Genomic DNA, 20,932 nt, shown 5'->3' with positions numbered 1-20,932 from the left:
ACATAAATTGGACGACATCAAAATTAAAAACCTATGCACTGCAAATGATATCAGCAGGAAAGTAAAAACAACAAAACAGGAAGAAATATTTACAAATCATACATCTGTAAGGTACTTGCATCCAGAGTATGAGGAACTCTTACAAACTCGATAACAAAAAGACATATAACCCAACTTAAAAATGAGCTAAGGATTTGAAAAGACTTTTCTCCAAAGATATGCAAACAGCCAATAAGCACATGAAAAGATGCTCACTGTCAGTGTCATTAGGAAAATACAAACCAAAATCACAATGAGATACCATTTGACATTCAAAAGGACATATAATAAAATAACAAGAGTTAATTAGGGACTTCCCTGGTGGTGCAGTGGTGAAGACTCCGTGCTCCCAATGCAGGGGGCCTGGGTTCAATCCTTGGTCAGGGAACTAGATCCCACATGCATGTTGCAACTAAGAGTTCACATGCTGCAACTAAGGAGCCCGTGAGCTGCAACTAAGGAGCTGGCAAGCCACAACTAAGGAGCCAGTAAACTGCAACTAAGGAGTCTGCCTGCTGCAATAAAGACCTGGCACAACCAAATAAATAAACAAAATTTTTTTTTTTTAAAGAGTTAATGAGGATCTGGAGAAATTAGAACCTTCATACATTGCTGATGGAAATGTAAAATGGAATAGACAATCTGGAGAAGAGTCTGGTAGTTCTTTAAACAATTAATAAACAAAGTTACTGTATGACCTAGCAATTCCATTCCTAGATACACACCCAAAAGATGTGAAAATATATGTTCACAGAAAAATTTGTACATGAATGTTCACAGCAGCACTATTCATAGTAGCCAAAAAGTAGAAACAATGCAAACATCCATCAATTGATAAAGGGATAAACAAATGTGGTATATCTATACAATGGAATATTACTTGGCCATAAAGAAGAACGTAGTACTGATATGTGCTGTGACATGAGTGAATCTTGAAAGCATCATGCTAAGTGAAAAGAAGCCAACCACAAAAGGCTACATATTTCATGACTTCATTTATATGAAATGTCTAGAATAGGCAAATCTAAAGACACAGAAAACAGGTCAGTGGTTGCCAGGGGCTGGGGGGAGTACAGATTGGGGAGTGACTATTAATGGGTATGAGGTTTCATTTGGTTTGATGAAAATGTTCTAAACTTAGATTATGGTGATAGTTGCACAACCATGATTACCAAAAACAAAATTACTGAATTGTATACTTTCAATGGGTGAATTTTATAGTATGTGAATTATAAATTATATCTTAAAGTTTTTTTTTAATATTAGGTAATTCTTTAAAAAAAAAAAAAAAGCTGGGCAAGTTTTTTAGCTTTCTCCTTAAAACATCTCTCAATGAAACTCTTCTCTGGAAGAATCTTGTAGGACTTTGTATTTTGTAATAAGAAGGAAGTTCATTCCAAAACAAGGTCTACAATTCATTTTGAGGAAATGGAGTATCTGAGAACAATCTCTGGAATGTTCTACAGTCCTTAAATTATATAATTTTCCAACCAAGGATAGGAATTAGAAAGAAGTAGTAATAATAAAAGTAATAATAATAAAAGTAGTAATCAAAATTATTTATTTAGGTAAAGTATTGAGTCTTTATTATGCATCAGGTTTTATAAGTATTTTCTTATTCAATCCTCATTTAAAAAAACATTTTTCAAAATAAAAGTCCACAGTAGAAGTCTGGTTAAATAAATTATGATACACTATACAACAAACTATTATGTGGTAATTAAAAAATTATTTTCTGGATATAACACCAAAAGCACAGGAGAAAAAAAAAAAGGTAAGTTGGACCTCACCAAAATTAAAACCTTTTGTGCATCAAAGGACACTATCCTTTGAAAAAGGATACCATTCCTTGGGTGAAAAAGCAAACCACTGATTGGGAGAAAATATTTGCAAATCATATATCTGATAAGGGATTGATATCCAGAATGTATAAAGAACAGCTCAACAACAAAAAATCAAACAGCCAGATTATAAAATGGGCAAAGTACTTAAACAGACATTTCTCCAAAGAAGCTATACAAATGATCAATAAACACATGAGAAGATGCTCAACGTTACTAGTCAGTAGAGAAATGTATCCTATGACCCGTGTTCATAGCAGCATTATTCACAATAGCCAGAAAGTGGAAGCAACCCAAGGATCCACTAACAGATAAATGGATAAACAATGTGTGGCACATACATATATGCAATGGAATATTATTCAGCCTTAAAAAGGAATGAAATTTTGACACATTCGACAACATAGTTAAACATTTGAAGACATCATACTAAGTGAAATAAGCCAGTCATAAAAGGACAAACATTGTATAATTCCTCTTTCTTGAGATTCCTAGAGTAGTCAAATTCATTGAGACAGAAAGGAGAATGGTGGTTACCAGTGGCTGGGAGAAGGGGAGAATGGGGAGTTAAGTGTTTAACAGTGTACAAAGTTTCAAAAGTGGGGAAGATGTAAAAGTTCTGAAGATGGAGGGTTAGTGATGGTTACACAACACTGAGAATTTACTTAATGCCACAGAGCTATATACTACCTAAAATGGTAAATTTCACATTACATATATTTTAGCACCATAAAAAAATTATTTTGTAACAATCACACTAAGATATATTGATGACAGGAAATGGAAGAATATATGTGTGGTGGGATACACTAGCAATCTTCCCCACTTAATTAGACAGCACATAATAATCAAAACAATTCAGTGGGTCTGACACACAGATAAAGAGCCCTCTCCTTCTGGGTAACAAAGGGAACAATGACTGACAGCTACTGATTCTTGAATTACAAGGCTCGAAGCAAGGCAGGAAAGATGTAGATGCTTCGCACAATATTAGAGGTGGTTTAGTGGCTTCACATAAACTTTGCTCATCTATAATCAAGGCTGTGAGATGTCTGGGAAAAATAAATGCTTTTTTTCTTGAGTTGTATTACTTCACAGGTTACTTAGGAAACGAAACCAGCTTGACCACTGGTCTCATTAGTATAGAGGCTGCACAGAATTGAGCACTCACTTTTACCTTCATTCACTGGGTTAGCTCTCCTACCTCTCCAAACCAGGTAGAGAAGAAAATAATTGAGCAGAGTTTCATTACTGAGCATCACTGACTCTCCTGCAGAGGCCAGAGGCATTGTTCAATTGTGCAAAATACAAGTAGGATTCAAGGAGAAATACCACTTCTTGTGGAGAGCATGTTAGGGATGATGTCATCAGACTGAAAGATTCGAAGAGACTGTGTGATTTGGCATATGGGCATGATCTGTCCCTGTCTTTCTCTCTGACTTCATCTCTTGCCACCCCTCCCTGTGATCACTCAACTTGCCTTCTTGCTATTCCTCAACACAAATTTCGGACCCATGTGAGGGATCCTGAACCTCTTTCTGCCTGAAACATTCTTTCCTCAGCTGTTCTCAAACACTCCCTCACCTCATTCAGTTCTCTTCTCAAATGTCAGGTTTTTAAAGAGGCTTTCCTTGATGATTTTATTTAAGATAGCCTCTCCCCCATCATTCTCTATCCCCCTACACTGTTTCATTTTTTTTATAGACTAATCACAGTTGTTACATTATTGCCTATTTCCTATCAGTAGAATGTAAACGCATAGGGCTGGAAGGACATCAGTCTTACTCATTACAGTATTAGCAGTGCTTAGAACAGGGGCATACAAACAACACATAGATATCTGTTGAAGGAATATGGGCAGAGGAAGAGAGCACAGAGAGTGCAATGGACAGGTCAGATAGTATCCAAAAAGGCCACTACTACTTTCAAAGGACTAAGTCCAGATGTGCCTCCCCTTGGAGACTTAAGAACTTAATACCTGACGGCTAGAATACCGGCCTTTACTCCTCCTACACTGCAGTACTCTTGAGCGTTGCCTGATCCTTCAGTAAATAAAGTTGTTTACCTATATTGCAGTTCAAAGGATTTGGTAAGGGGAAGGCTCATAGGGCTGAATGGGCAAGGAAAAAACATGTGTAATTTATCCTAATTTGAGAGTTTTACACAACAAGAAACTGGAAGGGGACTGGCTCCTCTAGGTGGTCTACAACTCAGAATCACCTTGGCTTAGCAGCAGCAGTGAAGAAATCCACAACCCAAAAAGCACAAAGACAACTCCAAGTGTTAAAGAATGAATTCTTTGACTTTATAACAAAAATTAGCAAATATTGCCCTTTGGGATCAAAAAAGGGAAGGGCCCTGATACACTCAAGTTACTTACAGAAGTTAAACTATGTGAGGAAAAAAAAAAAAGATATACACAGAGAAAAAAATACATGCAAATTATTAAAGTGCAATTAACATACACTATTGTATTTTGAAACATTTAACAATAGAACAGCCAGACATTAACCAGATATTTGGTTATCTTAAAGCCACAAATGTTCCATAAATCCAACAACAGCTTCAATGCATTCTTTGTGTTAGTAATGTCTAAAAGGTATATACTCTTCATCAGAATATTCTGGAAGAAAAAATCTAAGAAAAAATAAACAAGAAATACACTATCAATAGTTATCAATGGGTGGTAAAATCAAGGATGTCCCTAGTGATCTTTTTTTTTTTCGCCACGCCATGTGGCATGTGGGATCTTAGTTCTCCAGCCAGGGATCGAACCCGTGCCCCCTGCATTGGCAGCGTGGAGTCTTAACCACTGCACTGCCAGAGAAGTCCCCCAGTGAACTTAATACTTAAATATTTTCCATGTAATCACAATAAAGAAACTTATTTAAAAATTAAAACAATAAATAATTGAACAATCAACTTTACCAAAGAAACATAATACAGCCACGTTATACAAGACCTTTCTCAGTCCTGAAAGGCAGAGGAATGAACTATAACACTGTCCTATTTATAACCTTTTCCCCCAAACCAAAAAAATCACTGTAATGGTGAACATTTTATTTCTTCCTTTCAATACAATTTTCAACAGGTTTATTAAACTTAATTTTTTTTTGAGGTACCCAGGCCTCTCACTGTTGTGGCCTCTCCCGTTGTGGAGCACAGGCTCGGGACGCACGGCGGCCATGGCTCACGGGCCCAGCCACTCTGCAGCATGCGGGATCCTCCCGGACCGGGGCATGAACCCACGTCCCCTGCATCGGCAGGCGGACTCTCAACCACTGCGCCACCAGGGAAGCCCTAAACTTAATTTTTTAAAGCAAGTTTTCAAGCATACTACCCAGAAAAATTGTGATTATATTAGAATTTGAATTTTTCAATGATCCACTGGTGTAAGGAATACCTTGAACTAACTTTTGTGGCACATGTTCAGAGCCACGTATTATCAAGAACCATGCCTGACAGTAACATCCTCAGAAGCAATCTAAAATTACAGAGGAAAAAACTACCTATTCAAAAGAAATAACATGAGCTAATGAAGAGAGAATAGTGGACACTTCTTTGCCTACCCACATCCACTCTTCTCTTCCACCTTTCCAACAGAATACCAATTTTCTTCATGTTTCCACCCTCCTCAGCTGCAAGGGTGGATGGATCCCCATTCGTATAAGCTGTTACTGATCTTGGGTAGAACTAATCAGGCTGAAGGGAAACACACAGCCCAGGATTACAGGAACAGACCACTCTCTCCTTGTGCATTTTATTGATTACAACTGATTTCAAGGAGGAAATCAGCCTTTGGACATCAATTTTGTGAAGAGGAGGGCAGAGAAAGAGAAAGAAACGATCTATGATGAAGTCATTGATTTGCTGAATCAAATAATTTTGTAGTTTGTCTATTAGTCTGCACTTCCTATTCTGTATCCTAACAAGTTCTTTTTAAGCAAATTTGAGTCAGGTTACATAAAACCCAACTTACTAGCCAAAAGCATCCTAACGCATATGGAAGGAAATCAAATCATTTTGAATTACCTTGTTAACAGAAGTCAAATACTATATGTTAATATGTGTTAATACCTTAATTAATACTTAGAACTGCTGACAACTACGTCTCCATCATAAAAATAAGTTTAAGTATCCCATCTGTCACGTTGTCTTAATAGCTGCCAAAAAAAGACATCAGTAAACACCAATGCATCTTTCTTAAAGATTTTTTAAAAAGAAAAAAAGTTATACATACTTACACTTTATATTTTTTATGTAAATACATTCAAAAAAATAAAAAGGAAAGAACAATCTGAGAGTGCCTGCTAGGGCTTGCATTTGGTTGACAAACAACTTAATAATCAGACATAGTTTATAAGAATATTGAGACAACTCGTGTATGTAAGAGTTTGAAAACTTTCCTGTTTGCACTTTGTGTGCGTGATTCTACATACACAATTTTTTATATGTGTAGACACAACTAAGATAATTAATATAAAAAACCACTTTTATTTTATTACAGATATTCACCAAAGGATATGCCATGGTGCATTAATAACATGAGAATCATAACCCAAGAGCTTTTTTTTTTCTTGCTTGATGGCTATGTAAAAATATATCTGGTGGGCCTTCCCTGGTGGCGCAGTGGTTGAGAGTCCGCCTGCCGACGCAGGGGAGGCAGGTTTGTGCCCCGGTCCGGGAGGATCCCACTTTCTAAGTAAGTGTTCACTTATATAAAATTTTTATTAGTGGTTGCTTTTATGTGAACATGATAATATGTATATATTGATACATATATGTATGTGTGTGTGTGTGTATATATATATATATATATATATATATATATATATATTTGGCTTATGAAATATAAATCTCATTAGTCATTTATAGTAATACACAAATATTGCCAAGCAAATATAAAAACACTAAAGTTTACTGTTGCCAAGTTGCTATGGCTAAATATCAATTAAAGAAACAAACCAAGAAAAACATTTGAACTTCTGCAGTCATAGCTCAAGGATACAGAAGGTAAAAACAAAAGTGGATGCATTCTGATGTAAATTGATACAGCCACTATGGAGCACAGTATGGAGGTTCCTTAAAAAACTAAAAGTAGAACTACCACACGACCCAGCAATCCCACTACTGGGCATATACCGTGAGAAAACCATAATTCAAAAAGAGTCATGTACCACAATGTTCATTGCCTCTCTATTTACAATAGCCAGGACATGGAAGCAACCTAAGTGTCCATCAACAGATGAATGGATAAAGAAGATGTGGCACATATATACAATGGAATATTACTCAGCCATAAAAAGAAACAAAATTGAGTTATTCGTACTGAGGTGGATGGACCTAGAATCTGTCATACAGAGTGAGGTAAGTCAGAAAGAGAAAAACAAATACCGTATGCTAACACATATATATGGAATCTAAGGGGAAGAAAAAAGGTCATGAAGAACCTAGGGGCAAGATGGGAATAAAGATGCAGACCTACTAGAGAATGGACTTGAGGATATGGGGAGGGGGAAGGGTAAGCTGTGACAAAGCGAGAGAGTGGCATGGACATATATACACTACCAAATATAAAACAGCTAGTGGGAAGCAGCCGCATAGCACAGGGAGATCAGCTCAGTGCTTTGTGACCACCTAGATGGGTGGGGATAGGGAGGGTGGGAGGGAGGGAGATGCAAGAGGGAAGAGATATGGGGATATATGTGTATGTATAACTGATTCACTTTGTTGTAAAGCAAAAACTAACCATTGTAAAGCAATTGTACTCCAATAAAGATGTTAAAAAAAAAAAAAGTGGATGCATTCTGAGTCCACCCTTGAAATCTTAACGTCTGACTCTAGCAGAATGAATCAAAAACTTCAGTTTAGAAAAACTGGTGTGACTTCGTATGTCCCTCACATAACAGCAGGTTGGAGGCACAATCAAACCTAAAAATCTATTACAGTGGGAACTGGAAATACGTACTATTAAAGGGTAAAGATGAACATATAAATTGTTGTATCATGAGGGAGGATAAATAAGAAATGGAAATCCAATGCAGTAAGGGAAACTGGTTCGCAAATGGTTAAACAGTTTTCAAACTCCTCAGTGTCAAATCATTATTGTTGGACTCAAACCTCAGCATCCTATCAGAGCACAGAACTGGTACCCCAGCCACACACCTAGATATCCCTTAATAAATTAAACTAAAACTGTCAATATTATTGGATATCTACTTCTTAAAGACTTCTTTCAACTAAAAACAGAAACAGTTGCAGTTACAGCTATTTCATCATTACTTCTGTCCTAAAGGCATGGGACAGAAAACTTAAAACTTCTAGTTAATAAAGACTGAATTTTAAGAGTTGGAAGGGGGACTTCCTGGTGGCACAGTTGTTAAGAATCTGCCTGCCAATGCAGGGGACACGGGTTCGAGCCCTGGTCTGGGAAGATCCCACATGCCACGGAGCAACTGAGCCCATGCACCACAACTACCGAGCCTGCACTCTAGAGCCCGCGAGCCACAACTACTGAGCCCACACACTGCAACTACTGAGCCCACACGTTGCAACTACTGAAGCCTGCGCGCCTAGAGCCCACGCTCCTCAACAAGAGAAGCCACCGCAATGAGAAGCCCGCACACAGCAATGAAGAGTAGCCCAAGCTCACCACAACTAGAGAAAACCAGCGTGCAGCAATGAAGACAAACGCAGCCAAAAAAAAAAAAAAAAGAGTTGGAAGGAACCTTAGGAAATCATTTCTAATCCACACTCCATCTTAAGCTAGGAAACTCCGATGAACGCATTTAGCAAAGATGTATGGAGTTCTTTATATTCAAGGCTGAATGTTGATTGCTGGGGGTAACACAAATATATCTAAAACCTGATACCTTCTTTTAAGGAATCTATAGGATGCTCCGAGGAATTTGGGGATGTGAAATAGAATATTGTACCATAATAAAGATAAAAATAAAATCCTAAGAACCAAGAGAAGTCTTTAAGCAAGATAAAAGGATTCAGTGGGGCTTCCCTGGTGGCGCAGTGGTTGAGAGTCCGCCTGCCGATGCAGGGGATACGGGTTCGTGCCCCGGTCTGGGAGGATCCCACATGCCGTGGAGCGGCTGGGCCCGTGAGCCATGGCCGTTGAGCCTGCTCGTCCGGAGCCTGTGCTCCACAATGGGAGAGGCCGCGACAGTGAGAGGCCCACATAAGGCAAAAAAAAAAAAAAAAAAAGGATTCAGTGGATGCTTAAGTGATGTTTGAGTTAAGCCTGGAATCTAGACATTTGGCAGTGGAAGGGAAGGACGTTCCAGGCAGTGATAATAGAATAAACTCTGATGCCCTGTACATGCAGACTTCATTTCCAACTCCTCTTCCCTTACGTAGTCTGCTTTTGCCAGGCCAGTCATTTTGGCACCTATTCTTCCAATAATACAGGTTCTTCAAACAGGCATTCCCTCCTCAGGGCCTTTGCATCTGCTGCTCCCTCTGCCTGGAAAGAACTCCCAGATACCTGCAAGGCTGGCTTTCTCACCTCCTTCAAGTCTTTGCTCAAATATCATCTTCTCAGTGAAAACTTACCTGACTATCCTATTTTAAAGTGTCATCCTTGCATTCCCTATCACCCTTCCCTGCTCTATTTTTCCCACAGCACTTATTATTATCCGGCATGGTATATATTCTACTTATTAGCTTTGTCTGTGCCCCTGCTGAAAGAGCAGAAGTTATCTCTTTGTTCACCTCCAAATTTTAAAACACTGCCTGCACATGATAGGCATGACATCAACATTTGCTGACAAACAAATGGAATAAAGAGTGAATAAATGAATTGACTGAATGAAAAAGATTTCTGCCCTCAAACAGGTTATGATCTATCAGAGAAAGCAAATATATAAATAAATAAATTATCTTAAATTATTCCTGAATGACAAAAATAAATACACAGCAAAACTCAATTTATAAAAGACCAGTAACAGTTCCTAGCATCCCCACTTCCACATGTCCAGCAACCACTAGATTCTTCTTTTTTACATCTCTTAGCTCCCTGCCCCCCCGTAACACTGTCATGTAGCAATGACCATAAATGACACCAGAGCTGCCACTGCTGCAACAACTATCTCTTCCCACATTAACCTTCACTGCTACCTACTGAGTAAGGTAAAAGATATTTCTGTTGCCATCGTTGGACAAGAGAAAGATGTATTCCTGGATTTCCAAATTCAATACATTTTTCTGTACGTGGTTAAATTCTACACTACAGAAGTGGTTACACTGATATTAAAGATTAGCCATGAAACTTTCTACTTTGAATAGTGCTTAGTTATTAAGTGGAGATATGGAAAAACATTTTTAAATTGTTTCACTATTGGAACACACTGTTTCTACACTGCAAATGGATGGCACAAGCAAAATGGCTAAAAGAAAGATTCCTTCAATAAAGGCTAGCACAGTACTGTATTTTAGGCAAATGGGTAGCAATGTAAAGTCAAGGGGACTTTTTCCACTCAGAAGAATCAACTAGAATTTTATCCTGGATTAAAGAATGATGTAGAATTCTTAGAGCATTAGTATTTAAATTACGCTACACTAAAACCAAACAGGAGTAGTAGAAAATATTCTTTATCGCCAGCAAAAGCAAAACTACTTAAGGAAATGAGGAATAAGCTCAAGATTTCTCACTTCAGCTAACACCTCCACAGACTGCATTATCATTTTAGGCAAAGTGACATTTCACATTTAATTTTTAACGGCAGGAATGATTTCCATCTGGGATTTATCTGCATAAAAGTGTTAGCCTTGGCACACTTTCAGTATTTAGCTGAAAGCTCATTTTTTGGCTCTAAGCAAAATGCCCAATACTACGCAATAGGTATTATCTCTACATTAATACCACCACTGAGAGCCTAATATTGTGTTCTACATAGTGGTGAATCTTGCCCTCAGATAAGCACATCTGTCTGTAACCCTCCCTCAAACACTGATAAATTACTTAGCTTCACTACCTTAAAATCTTCTGCATTTTTCAACAATATTTACACTTCTAAAAGAGTTTAACAGATATTACTATTCTTCGTAAGGAGAAAGAAAAACTATAAATTAGGGCAAACTCCCTTACGTAGAAAAATGCCAAACCAGCCGCTGAAATGGTAACTTTCAGGTATAGCATCACAGTTCTAACTGGTCAAACTACAATCCTCGCCAGTTATTGCAGGAGTAGATAAATTGCAGCCACTGGGGGAAAAGCCACATAAAAACGTTAGGTCCTCACTTATCTTTTTCGTTAAAAAGGAGACACCTGAAAGTCACAGGGGCAGCAGATCCCGTAAGGCAACCTACTGGAGAGACTGTACTGAGCGTGCATGTCTCCAAACGCAGGAAGCCAAAGTTCCTGCGTGACGACAGGATGGCAGCGAAAAACAGTAGCCCATCCGTCCACAGGAGAAGAAAAAGAAGTCCACCAGGAAAGGCTGCGAGTCACGGAGGTGGAGCTGCGAAACCTACCGGCTCCGCGCCGTCTCCCTCGGCTGCTAACAGAAGCCGCGGGCTGCAGATCGGCGAGAGCGCCGGGTGGGCTCGCGGGCGCAGGGGGGCTGCGGCTGACCGACTGGCTTCGGCCCCGCACCGGGAAGTCTCCAGGGCCTTGCCCGCGCAGCCGGGAAGCCACCCAGCCCACAGACAGGCGGAGGAGCCACCTGGGCAGAGCCACGTCGGAGGAAGGGAGCGCGGCGGGAGGTGGGCACTCGGCACACCCACCGGGAGGCTGACAGCCCGGAGCGCGAGACGGCCGGGGCGCGAGAAGGGCCGCGGCGCGCTTGAGGGGGTCGCCCTGAGGGCGCCGCCGGCCGCCAACGACTCCCCCTAGCCCGAATCGGCTGCAGCGGGGTACTCACGTAGGGCTGGTAGAACTTGGAGAGCCGCGGCTTCCCGTGGTTGTTAAAGATGAGGATCGCCTTGATCATGGCTGAGCCGGGCCGACCGGGTGGGAGCTGGGGGCCAGGGCGGGGGCGGGCGCGCAAGCCTCGCCTCGGGATCTCGCTGGCGATCCTTCCCCACCCGCCCCCTTCTGCACACGCGCGCGCGCGCCAGCGCGCCCGGGAGCTGCGGGGCAGGGCTTGGATAGGGCGGGGCCTGGGCGGGGTCGGCGCGGAGGGAAGCGGAAACAGCTCCAGGCCGGAGCTCGAAGCATAGGGGCGCTTGCGCTCCCGGCGGCTCACGGGGACGTTGCCTACCGACCTTTTCCGGAAACTTGCTGTTGGGGGGGCGGAGAAACAGTAGTTGATCTATCAGCGGTCAGGGGACTGCAACAGGTTCGACGCAGAGGACCAACCTGCACTTCCAACTCTCAGTGGTGGTTTGGGTTCTCCCCGCCCCTACTCCGGCGCCTCCCTAGCGCCGCTCTCCGACGCAAAGCCCGCCCACTGTATGCGCTGAGCCACCACTTCCGCCCTCACCTCCTTCTAAGCAAGATGGCTGAGGAACCGGAGTCTTCGCTGCAGCTCCCCACCTCAATTGCTGCTGAAGGTGAAGGACCCACGGAGATCTCCCCAGAAACAGCCACTCCGGAGCCTCCTTCTTCCGCTGCAGTCTCTCCGGGAACAGAGGAACCTGCCGGTGACACCAAGAAGAAAAGTAATTTTCAGAGCAGTTTCACTCTGGGCAGAGGCGGGAGGTTGAGGTTGTCTTCGAATAGGGATGGCGGCTAATAAAGAAACAAAATTTAGAGGAGGGCCGGTTCCAGACGAGGTTTTTGACCAGTCAGGAGAGAGGAAGTATATCGGCTTTTAAGACGTTTGAGTTAAGTGCCTCGAAAGAAAGCTATCTCTGGACGCACCTTCGCGGTGTGATACCCAGTTTTTGAATGTCACGACATTTATTACGCTGTACTCTCATCTTCCTTTGAAATGACCAGACTGAGAGCTCTTTGAAGGTGGGAACTCTGTGGGATCTGGATAGTTCCAGGTACTTAACGCGGGATCTAATTATTTGAATAATGATTTTAGCTGATAAGGATGGTCTGTGGCAAATCTGAATTAGAATTCACACCTTCCGACTAGGTCGCTGTTTTTTATACCAAATGAGTGTGAATTCACACCTTGGACCAAAAAACTGGGGTTTTACCCAGTATGAAGACTGCTAAGGGAAAACTAAAGGCAGAGGCATCGCCTTTTTAAAAAAAAAAAACAAACTACTGTTTTGGAATCTTCGTAAATGAATCATTTTGTTGCTTGAACTGGACCCTGTATTGCTTGAGAATTAGTCCTCAACCCATTATTGCTTGAGAATTAGTTCGCCATTGTAAAATACAGTAATTACTAAGTGGAGCACTCTATGTAGAGTTGCCTATGAGAAAATCAGGAATTCGTTTTCTCGTGTTGTGCTCAGTGATATCATGCCCTTTCATCCATCTTCACTTTCTGCTGCTGTGGAGGATAATTGTCTCTCCCAGCACTGTCCCCCTTTTAAGTCAGACTGCCTCTACATTTGGGGGAAATCTTTTCTGTCATTTCCACATTATTCACCAATAGATAAACAAAACCTATCATTATTTCTGTAGGTAATCACTAGACTCGTTCTTCAGATGAATCCCATGAGTTTTAGAGATTCTTTTTCTTTCTTATTGGAGTATAATTGGTTAACAATGTTATGTTAGTTTCTGCTGTACAGCGAAGTGAATCAGTACTGTTCCCTTGCAATTTACTATAAGCAGAAACAGACTTTGAAAGAGTTTGTCTTAATATCTAGCAGTCTTAGTCAACAATTAACTACGTACTTGACCCTGAAGATTGCTGTGTAATACTATGGCTAAAAAATAAGGCCCACATTCCCAGATATGGCCTGAGGTTATATGGCATGTTTTCTTGAGTCTGCACAATTTATGATTTTTAACTATCATTTAAAAATCGAATTTTCATCTTCTAGCTCCTGTGAGCATTTGAGTTAGCCTCTGTGATAGAAAACTTACTTTCTAGCTATTTAATGTCTACCCTGAAGTTGTCATCCTTTTTTGAGGACCTTTTCTCATGGAAAAAGCTTAACTATTTCATATGCTCCACCTTTGGTTTAATCTACATATTACTGAAGCAGACAGAGCTTGTTAGTTATGGCGGCACTTTAGGATCACCTGAGGGAGCTTTTAAACATAGCAGTGCCGAGGCCCTATTTCCAGAAGATTCTGATTTAATTGATGTAGACATCTGTTTTCTTATACATGTTCCCCCAGTTGAGTCTCCTGTGTAGCTAGAGTGGAGAACTACAAGCAAATCACCTTTAGAATTAAAAAAAGTAATAATAAAGTACAGCTATAATAATAAATATTTTTCCTTCTCTAGCTTCTTGCTCTCACTTCCTTCTTCAGTAGTACAACTCACTATTTTCTTCTTCACTTTCTTGCAATGCCCAGTTGCAGTTGACTGATTGATAGCCCCAGGGGATTGAAGGAACAGGGACAGGGAGGTGTGGAAGGTGAGTTAACCAAAATCTCCTTAGCTATCTCCCAGTTCATCTCTTTTGCATAGATAACTGAGGGTAGGATTACTAAATAGAAGAAGGAAGATAAACTTTAGTAGGAAGATAAACTGTGCATTATGTGTTCTAAATGGCTTCATTCCAGGGGTAAACTTCAGTAAATTTATCTCAGTAACCTCATTGGGACCCAATTTTTAATACCAAGCAATGGGACAGGAAGGTTGTAATAGAATAGAGTTGACTTTAGGGGGCAGCAGAACACCTCTGCTTTCAGTGTTTCCTTTGATTGTGGATGTCTTTTTTGTTAATTTTTTTAAATTGAAGTATAGTTAATTTACAATGTTGTGTTAGTTTCAAGTGTACGGCAAAGTGATTCAGTTATACATATGTGTATATTTTCTTAATCAGATTCTTTTTCATTATAGGTTATTACAAGATAGTGAGTATAGTTCTCTGTGCTATAAGCAGGTCCTTGTTGTTTGTTGTTTACCTATTTTATATATAGTAGTGTGTATATATAAATACCAAACTCCTAATCTATCCCCCCATCCCCCCATAAGTTTGTTTTCTGTTTGTGACTTTCTGTTTTGTAAATAAGTTCATTTGTACCATTTTTTAGATTCCACATATAAGTAATATTATATGGTAATTGTTTTTCTCTGACTTCACTTAATATGATGATCTCTGGGCGCATCCATGTTGCTGCCAGTGGCATTATTTCGTTCTTTTTATGGCTGAATGATATTCCACAGCCTCTTTACCCATTCATCTGTCAATGGACACTTAGGTTTCTTCCATGCCTGGGCTATTGTAAATAGTACTGCTATGAACATTCGGGTGCATATATCTTTTCGATCATGGTTTTCTCCAGATATATGGCCAGGAGTGGGATTGCAGGGTTTTATGGTAACTCTATTTTTAGTTTTTAGTTTTTTAAGGAACCTCCATACTGTTCTCCATAGTGGCTGCAATTTACATTCCCACCAACAGTGTAGGAGGCTTCCTATTTCTACACACCCTCTCCAGTGTTTATTATTTGTAGACTTTTAAATGATGGCCATTCTGACTGGTGTGAGGTGATATTTCATTGTACTTTTGATTTGCATTTCTGTAATAATTAACAATATTGAGCATCTTTCATGTGTCTTTTGGCTGTCTATGTCTTCTTTGGAGAAATGTCTATTTAGGACTTCTGCCCATTTTTTGTTTGGGTTGTTTGTTTTTTGATATTAAGCTGTAAGAGCTCTTTGTATATTTTGGAAACTAATCCCTTGTCTGTTGCATCATTTGCAAATATTTTCTCCCAGTCTTTTCATTTTGTTTATGGTTTCTTTCACTGTGCCAAAGCTTTTAACTTTCATTAGGTACCAATTGTCTACATTTGCTTTTATTTCCATTACTCTAGGACACTAATCCAAAAAAATATTGCTGCAATTTATGTCAAAGAGTGTTCTGCCTGTGTTTTCCTCTAGGAATTTTATAGTATCCGGTCTTACATTTAGGTCTTTAATATAGTCTGAGTTTATTTTTGTGTATGGTGTTAGTGAATGTTCTAATTTCATTCTTTTACATGTAGCTGTCCAGTTTTCCCAGCACCACCTACTGAAGACACTGTCTTTTCTCCATTGTATATTCTTGTCCCCTTTGTAGTAGACTGCTTGACCATAAGTGCGTTGGGTTTATTTCTGGGCTCTCTATCCTGTTCCATTGATCTATGTATCTGTTTTTGTGCTAATACTGTACTGTTTTGATGACTGTAGCTTCACAGTATAGTCTGAAGGCAGGGAGTGTGATTCCTCCAGCTCTGTTCTTCATTCTCAAGATTGTTTTGGCTATTCAAGGTCTTTTATGTTTCCATATAAAATTTAAAAATATTTTTTAGTTCTGTGAAAAATGCCATTGGAAATTTTATAGAGATTGCATTGAATCTGTAGATTGCCTTGGGTAGCACAGTCATTTTAACAACACTGATTATTCCAATCCAAGAACACAGTATATCTTTCTGTCTGTTTGTGTTGTCTTCAATTTCTTTCATCAGTGTCTTACAGTTTTTGGAATACAGGTCTTTTGCCTCCTTAGGTATGTTTATTCATAGGTAATTTATTCTTTTTCATGCAATGGTAAATGAGATTATTTCCTTAATTTATCTTTCTGATATTTTGTTGTTAGTGTGTAGAAATGCAACAGATGGGACTTCCCTGGCAGTCCAGTGGTTAAGACTGCGCTCCCAGTGCAGGAGCACAAGTTTGATCCCTGGCCAGGGAACTAAGATTCCCACATCCCTCACAGTGCAGCCTAAAAAAAAAAAAAAAAAAAAAAAAAAGGAAATGCAACAGATTACTGTACATTAATTTTGTGTCAAACAACTTAACCAAATTCATTGAAGAGTTCTAGTAGTTTTGTATCACATTGATTGATTTGCAGGTATTGAAAACGCCTTACATCCCTGGGATAAATCCCACTTGATCATGATGTATGATCCTTTTCATGTATTGTAGGGATCAGTTTGCTAGTATTTTGTTGAGGACTTTTGCATCTATGTTCATTGGTGATACCGGCCTACAATTTTCTTTTTTTGTTATGTCTTTTTCTGGTTTTGGTATCAGGGTGATGATGGCCTCATAGAATGAGTTAGAAACTGTTCCTTCCTCTGAAATTTTTTGGAATAGTTTCAGAAGGATACATGTTAATTCTTCTCTAAGTATTTGGTAGAATTCACCTGTGAAGCCATCTGGTCCTGGACTTCTGTTTATTGGCAGTTTTTAAATTACTGATTCAATTTTAGTATTGGTAATTGGTCTGTTCATATTTTCTATTCCTTCCTGGTTCAGTCTTGGAAGATTGTAGCTTTCTAAGAATTTGTCCATTTCTTCTAGGTTGTCCATTTTATTGGCATATAGTTGCTCAGAGTAGTCTCTTATGATCCTTTGTATTTCTGTGGTGTCTGTTGTAACTTCTACTTTTTCATTTCTGATTTTATTAATTTGGGCCCTCTCCCTTTTTTTCTTGATGAGTCTGACTAAAGGTTTATCAATTTTATCTTTTTGAAGAACGAGGTTTTAGTTTCTTTGATCCTTTCTGTTGTTTTCTTCCTCTCTGTTTCATTTATTTCTGCTCTAATCTTTATGATTTCTTTCCTCCTACTAACTTTGGGTTTTGTTTGTTCTTTCTCTAGTTGCTTTAGATGTAAGGTTAAGTTGTCTGAGATTTTTCTTCTTTCCTGAGGTAAGTTTTTATCACTATGAACTTTCCTTTTAGAACTGCTTTTGCTGTGTTCCACAGGTTTTAGATCATTGTGTGTTTGTTTTCATTTGTCTCTGGGTATTTTTAATTACCTCTTTGATTTCTTCAGTGAGCCATTGGTTGTTTAGTAGCATATTGTTTGGCTTCCACGTGTTTGTGTTTTTTGCAGTTTTTTTCTAGTAGTTGATTTCTAGCCTTGTAATGTTGTGGTCGGAGAAGATGCTTGATATGAATTCAGTTTTCTTAAATTTACCAAGGCTAGCTTTGTGTTGCAGCATGTGATCTATCCTAGAGAATGTTCCATGTGTACTTGAATGTGTATTCTGCTGCTTTCGGTTGGACTGCTCTATAACTATCAGTTAAGACTATCTAACCTAATGTGTTGTTTAAGGCCTGTATTTCCTTATTGATTTTCTTTCTGGATAATCTGTCCATTGATGTAAGTGGGGTGTTAAAGTCCCCCACTATTGTTGTGTTACTGTCAGTTACTACTTTTATGTTTGTTAACATTTGCCTTATATATTGAGGTGCTCCTGTGTTGGGTGCATATATATTTACAATTGTTATATTTTCTTCCATTGATCCTTTCATTATTATATAGTGTCCTTCTTTGTCTCTTGTAAGTCTTTATTTAAAAGTCTATTTTGTCTGATATAAATATTGCAACTGTGGCTTTCTTTGGAGTTCCATTTGTGTGGAATACCTTTTTTCCATCTCCACACTTTCTGTCTGTATGTGTGTCTAGATCCGAAATGTGTCTCTGGTAGGCAGCAAATATATGGGTCTTGTTTTTGTATCCATTCAGCCAGTCTGTCTTTGGTTGGAGCATTTAGTCTGTTTTCACTTAAGGTAATTATCGATATGTATGTTCCTATTGCCATTTTGTTAATTATTTTGGATTTATCTTTGTAGGTCTTTTTTTCCCCCTTTTATTCTTTTGTTCTCTTCTCTTGTGATTTGATGACTGTGTTTAGTATTATGTTTGGATTCATTTTTCTTTTTTGTGTGTGTATCTATTATAGATTTTTGTTTTGCAGTTAACATGAGGTTTTTGTGTAGGAGCCTATATCTGTATGTGCTTGTTTTAAATTGCTGATCTCTTAATTTCAAATTCACTTTAGATACCCTGCATTTGTACTCTTCTCCTATCATGATTACTGTTTTGATATTATATTTTACATCTAATTGTTTTGTGTATCCTTTAACTGACTATTATGGATATAGATGATTTTACAATTTTTGTCTTTTAACTTCCCTACTAGCTTTGTGCGTGGCTGATTTCCTGCCTTTATTATATGTTTGCCTTTACCAGGGAGCTTTTCCATATCATAATTTTCTCATTTCTAGTTGTGGCCTTTTATTTTCCACCTACAGAAGTTCTTTTAGCATTTGTTATAAAGCTGGTTTGGTGGTGCTGAATTCTTCTAGCTTTTGCTTGTCTGTAAAGCTTTTGATTTCTCCATCAAATCTGAACAAGAGCCTTGGTGGGTAGAGTGTTCTTGGTTGTAAGTTTTTCTCTTTCATCACTTTAAGTATATTATGCCACTCCCTTCTGACATGAAGAGTTTCTGCTGAAAAATCAGCTGATAGCCTAATGGGAGTTCCCTTGTATATTGCTTTTGATGTTTTCTCTTTACCTTTAATTTTTGTCATTTTGATTACAATGTGTCGTGGTGTATTTCTCTGTGGGTCAATCCTGTATGAGACTCTCTGCACTTCCATGACTGCTTCCCTAGGTTAGGGAAATTTTCAGCTATTATCTCTTCAAGTATTTTCTCAGGCCCGATCTCTCTCTCTTCTCCTTCTGGGATATAATGTGAATATTACCACATTTGATGTTGTCCCAGAAGTCTCTTAAACTGTCCTCATTTCTTTTCATTCTATTTTCTTTATTCTGTTTGATGGCAGTGATTTTCAGTATTTTGTCAGAAGAACTAATACATTCTTCTGCCTCATTTAGTTTAATGTTGATTCCTTCTAGTGCACTTTTGTCTTCAGTTATTGTATTCTTCAATTCCATTTGGTTGTTCTTTATATTTTCCAATTCTTTTTAATGAAGTAACTTCAGGAGATAGATTCATAGTCTTTCTGTTTGCATCTTTGTATTTTGAATTATTGAAACCTTTGATTTCTCAGAAACCTTTTTGGCCCCTAGTTTTTATATTTTCTTTTTAATAATTTTTATTGTTTTCCTTTATTTAAAAGTTTATTGTAGAAAACTTGGTGGTTACAAAAAGCACAAGTAAAATCAAGTGATTATCACCTATAATATCCCTACTGGGAAATATCATTTTGGTGCATATTCCACATTTATGTGAATATGTGCCTGTGATGGTTTTAATGAAATTGAAATCTTATGCTGCTTTATATTTAGTATTTTTTGATAATTTTTTCATACTATTAAATATGCTTTTATAGTATCTTTAATGGTAGCTTAATTATCTTAAGGTTTAATAAGTGAGTTATGATCTGGTACTGTTCTAAACACTTTATATGTATTCACTTAATCTTCATAACAGTCTTATCAGGTTGCTGCTATTATCCTCATTTTACAAGTGAAGTAACTGTGGTACAGAGAGATTAAAGAGCTTATCTAGATATATGTGTACATACCTAGAAAGTGGCAGAGCCAGGATTTTGAACCCAGGGAGTTCAGAGTGTGTGCTTTCTATCTTTACTACAGTATATGCATCCTACCATAGAGTATAATATCCTTTACTTAACCAATCTCTGCTAAACATCTTTGTTGGAAATTTAGGTTTACCTTTTTTTTTCAATAAAAATAAATGTTTTGATGAAGGTGAAATTCTTCTAAGTGAATCTTTTCATGTCTTCCATTTAGCATCTCAGGCATACCTCCAGTGTCAAAAATACATAAACTGTATGTTGATTGAAGGTTTAAGTTTTCTGAAGTATTTTATATCACATTCTCTTTAGATGTTTCAGTGTACTTGTTAGTATAGTTTACCATTGAACAACATGGGTTTGAACTAAGCAGGTCTGCTTACACATGGACTGTTATCAATAAATACGTACTAGAATACTACATAATCTGTTGTAGGTTGAATCCGCGATACAGAACTGTGGATCCAGAGGGCTGAGTGTAAAGTTATAGGTGGATTTTCGACTGTGTGGACATTGATGCCCCTAATTCCTGTTTTGATTGTGTCAACTGTATTTTTTTTTCCTTTACAGTTGACATCCTGCTAAAGGCTGTGGGAGACACTCCTATAATGAAAACAAAGAAATGGGCTGTAGAGCGAACCCGAACCATCCAAGGACTCATTGACTTCATAAAAAAGTTCCTTAAACTGGTGGCTTCAGAACAGTTGGTAAGAAAACAATGGTGATCATTTCCCTAC

The 20,932-nt window shown here is 38.6% G+C and overlaps 2 protein-coding genes across 2 annotated transcripts in view; one reads left to right on the top strand and one right to left on the bottom strand.

Moving 5' to 3' along the window:
* AP3S1 (adaptor related protein complex 3 subunit sigma 1) overlaps positions 1 to 11,946 on the bottom strand; it is a 71,578-nt gene extending 59,632 nt beyond the window's left edge. Inside the window, exon 1 of the mRNA XM_007451217.1 lies at positions 11,753 to 11,946. Within this exon, the coding sequence (XP_007451279.1) occupies positions 11,753 to 11,821 (69 nt within the window). The 5' untranslated portion in view covers positions 11,822 to 11,946. The remainder of the gene's footprint in view (positions 1 to 11,752) is intronic.
* Positions 11,947 to 12,143: 197 nt separating this feature from the next.
* The window catches only part of ATG12 (autophagy related 12), a 19,333-nt gene continuing 10,544 nt past the window's right edge, over positions 12,144 to 20,932 (top strand). Inside the window, exons 1-2 of the mRNA XM_007451216.1 lie at positions 12,144 to 12,491; positions 20,766 to 20,902. Of these exons, the coding sequence (XP_007451278.1) occupies positions 12,329 to 12,491; positions 20,766 to 20,902 (300 nt within the window). The 5' untranslated portion in view covers positions 12,144 to 12,328. The remainder of the gene's footprint in view (positions 12,492 to 20,765; positions 20,903 to 20,932) is intronic.

Source organism: Lipotes vexillifer, unplaced genomic scaffold (genome assembly GCF_000442215.2).
Source record: "Lipotes vexillifer unplaced genomic scaffold, Lipotes_vexillifer_v1.1 scaffold91, whole genome shotgun sequence".
Classification (NCBI taxonomy): domain Eukaryota; kingdom Metazoa; phylum Chordata; class Mammalia; order Artiodactyla; family Lipotidae; genus Lipotes; species Lipotes vexillifer.
Note: the sequence above shows the minus strand (reverse complement) of the source record. Positions and strands in the feature narration are given on the sequence as shown.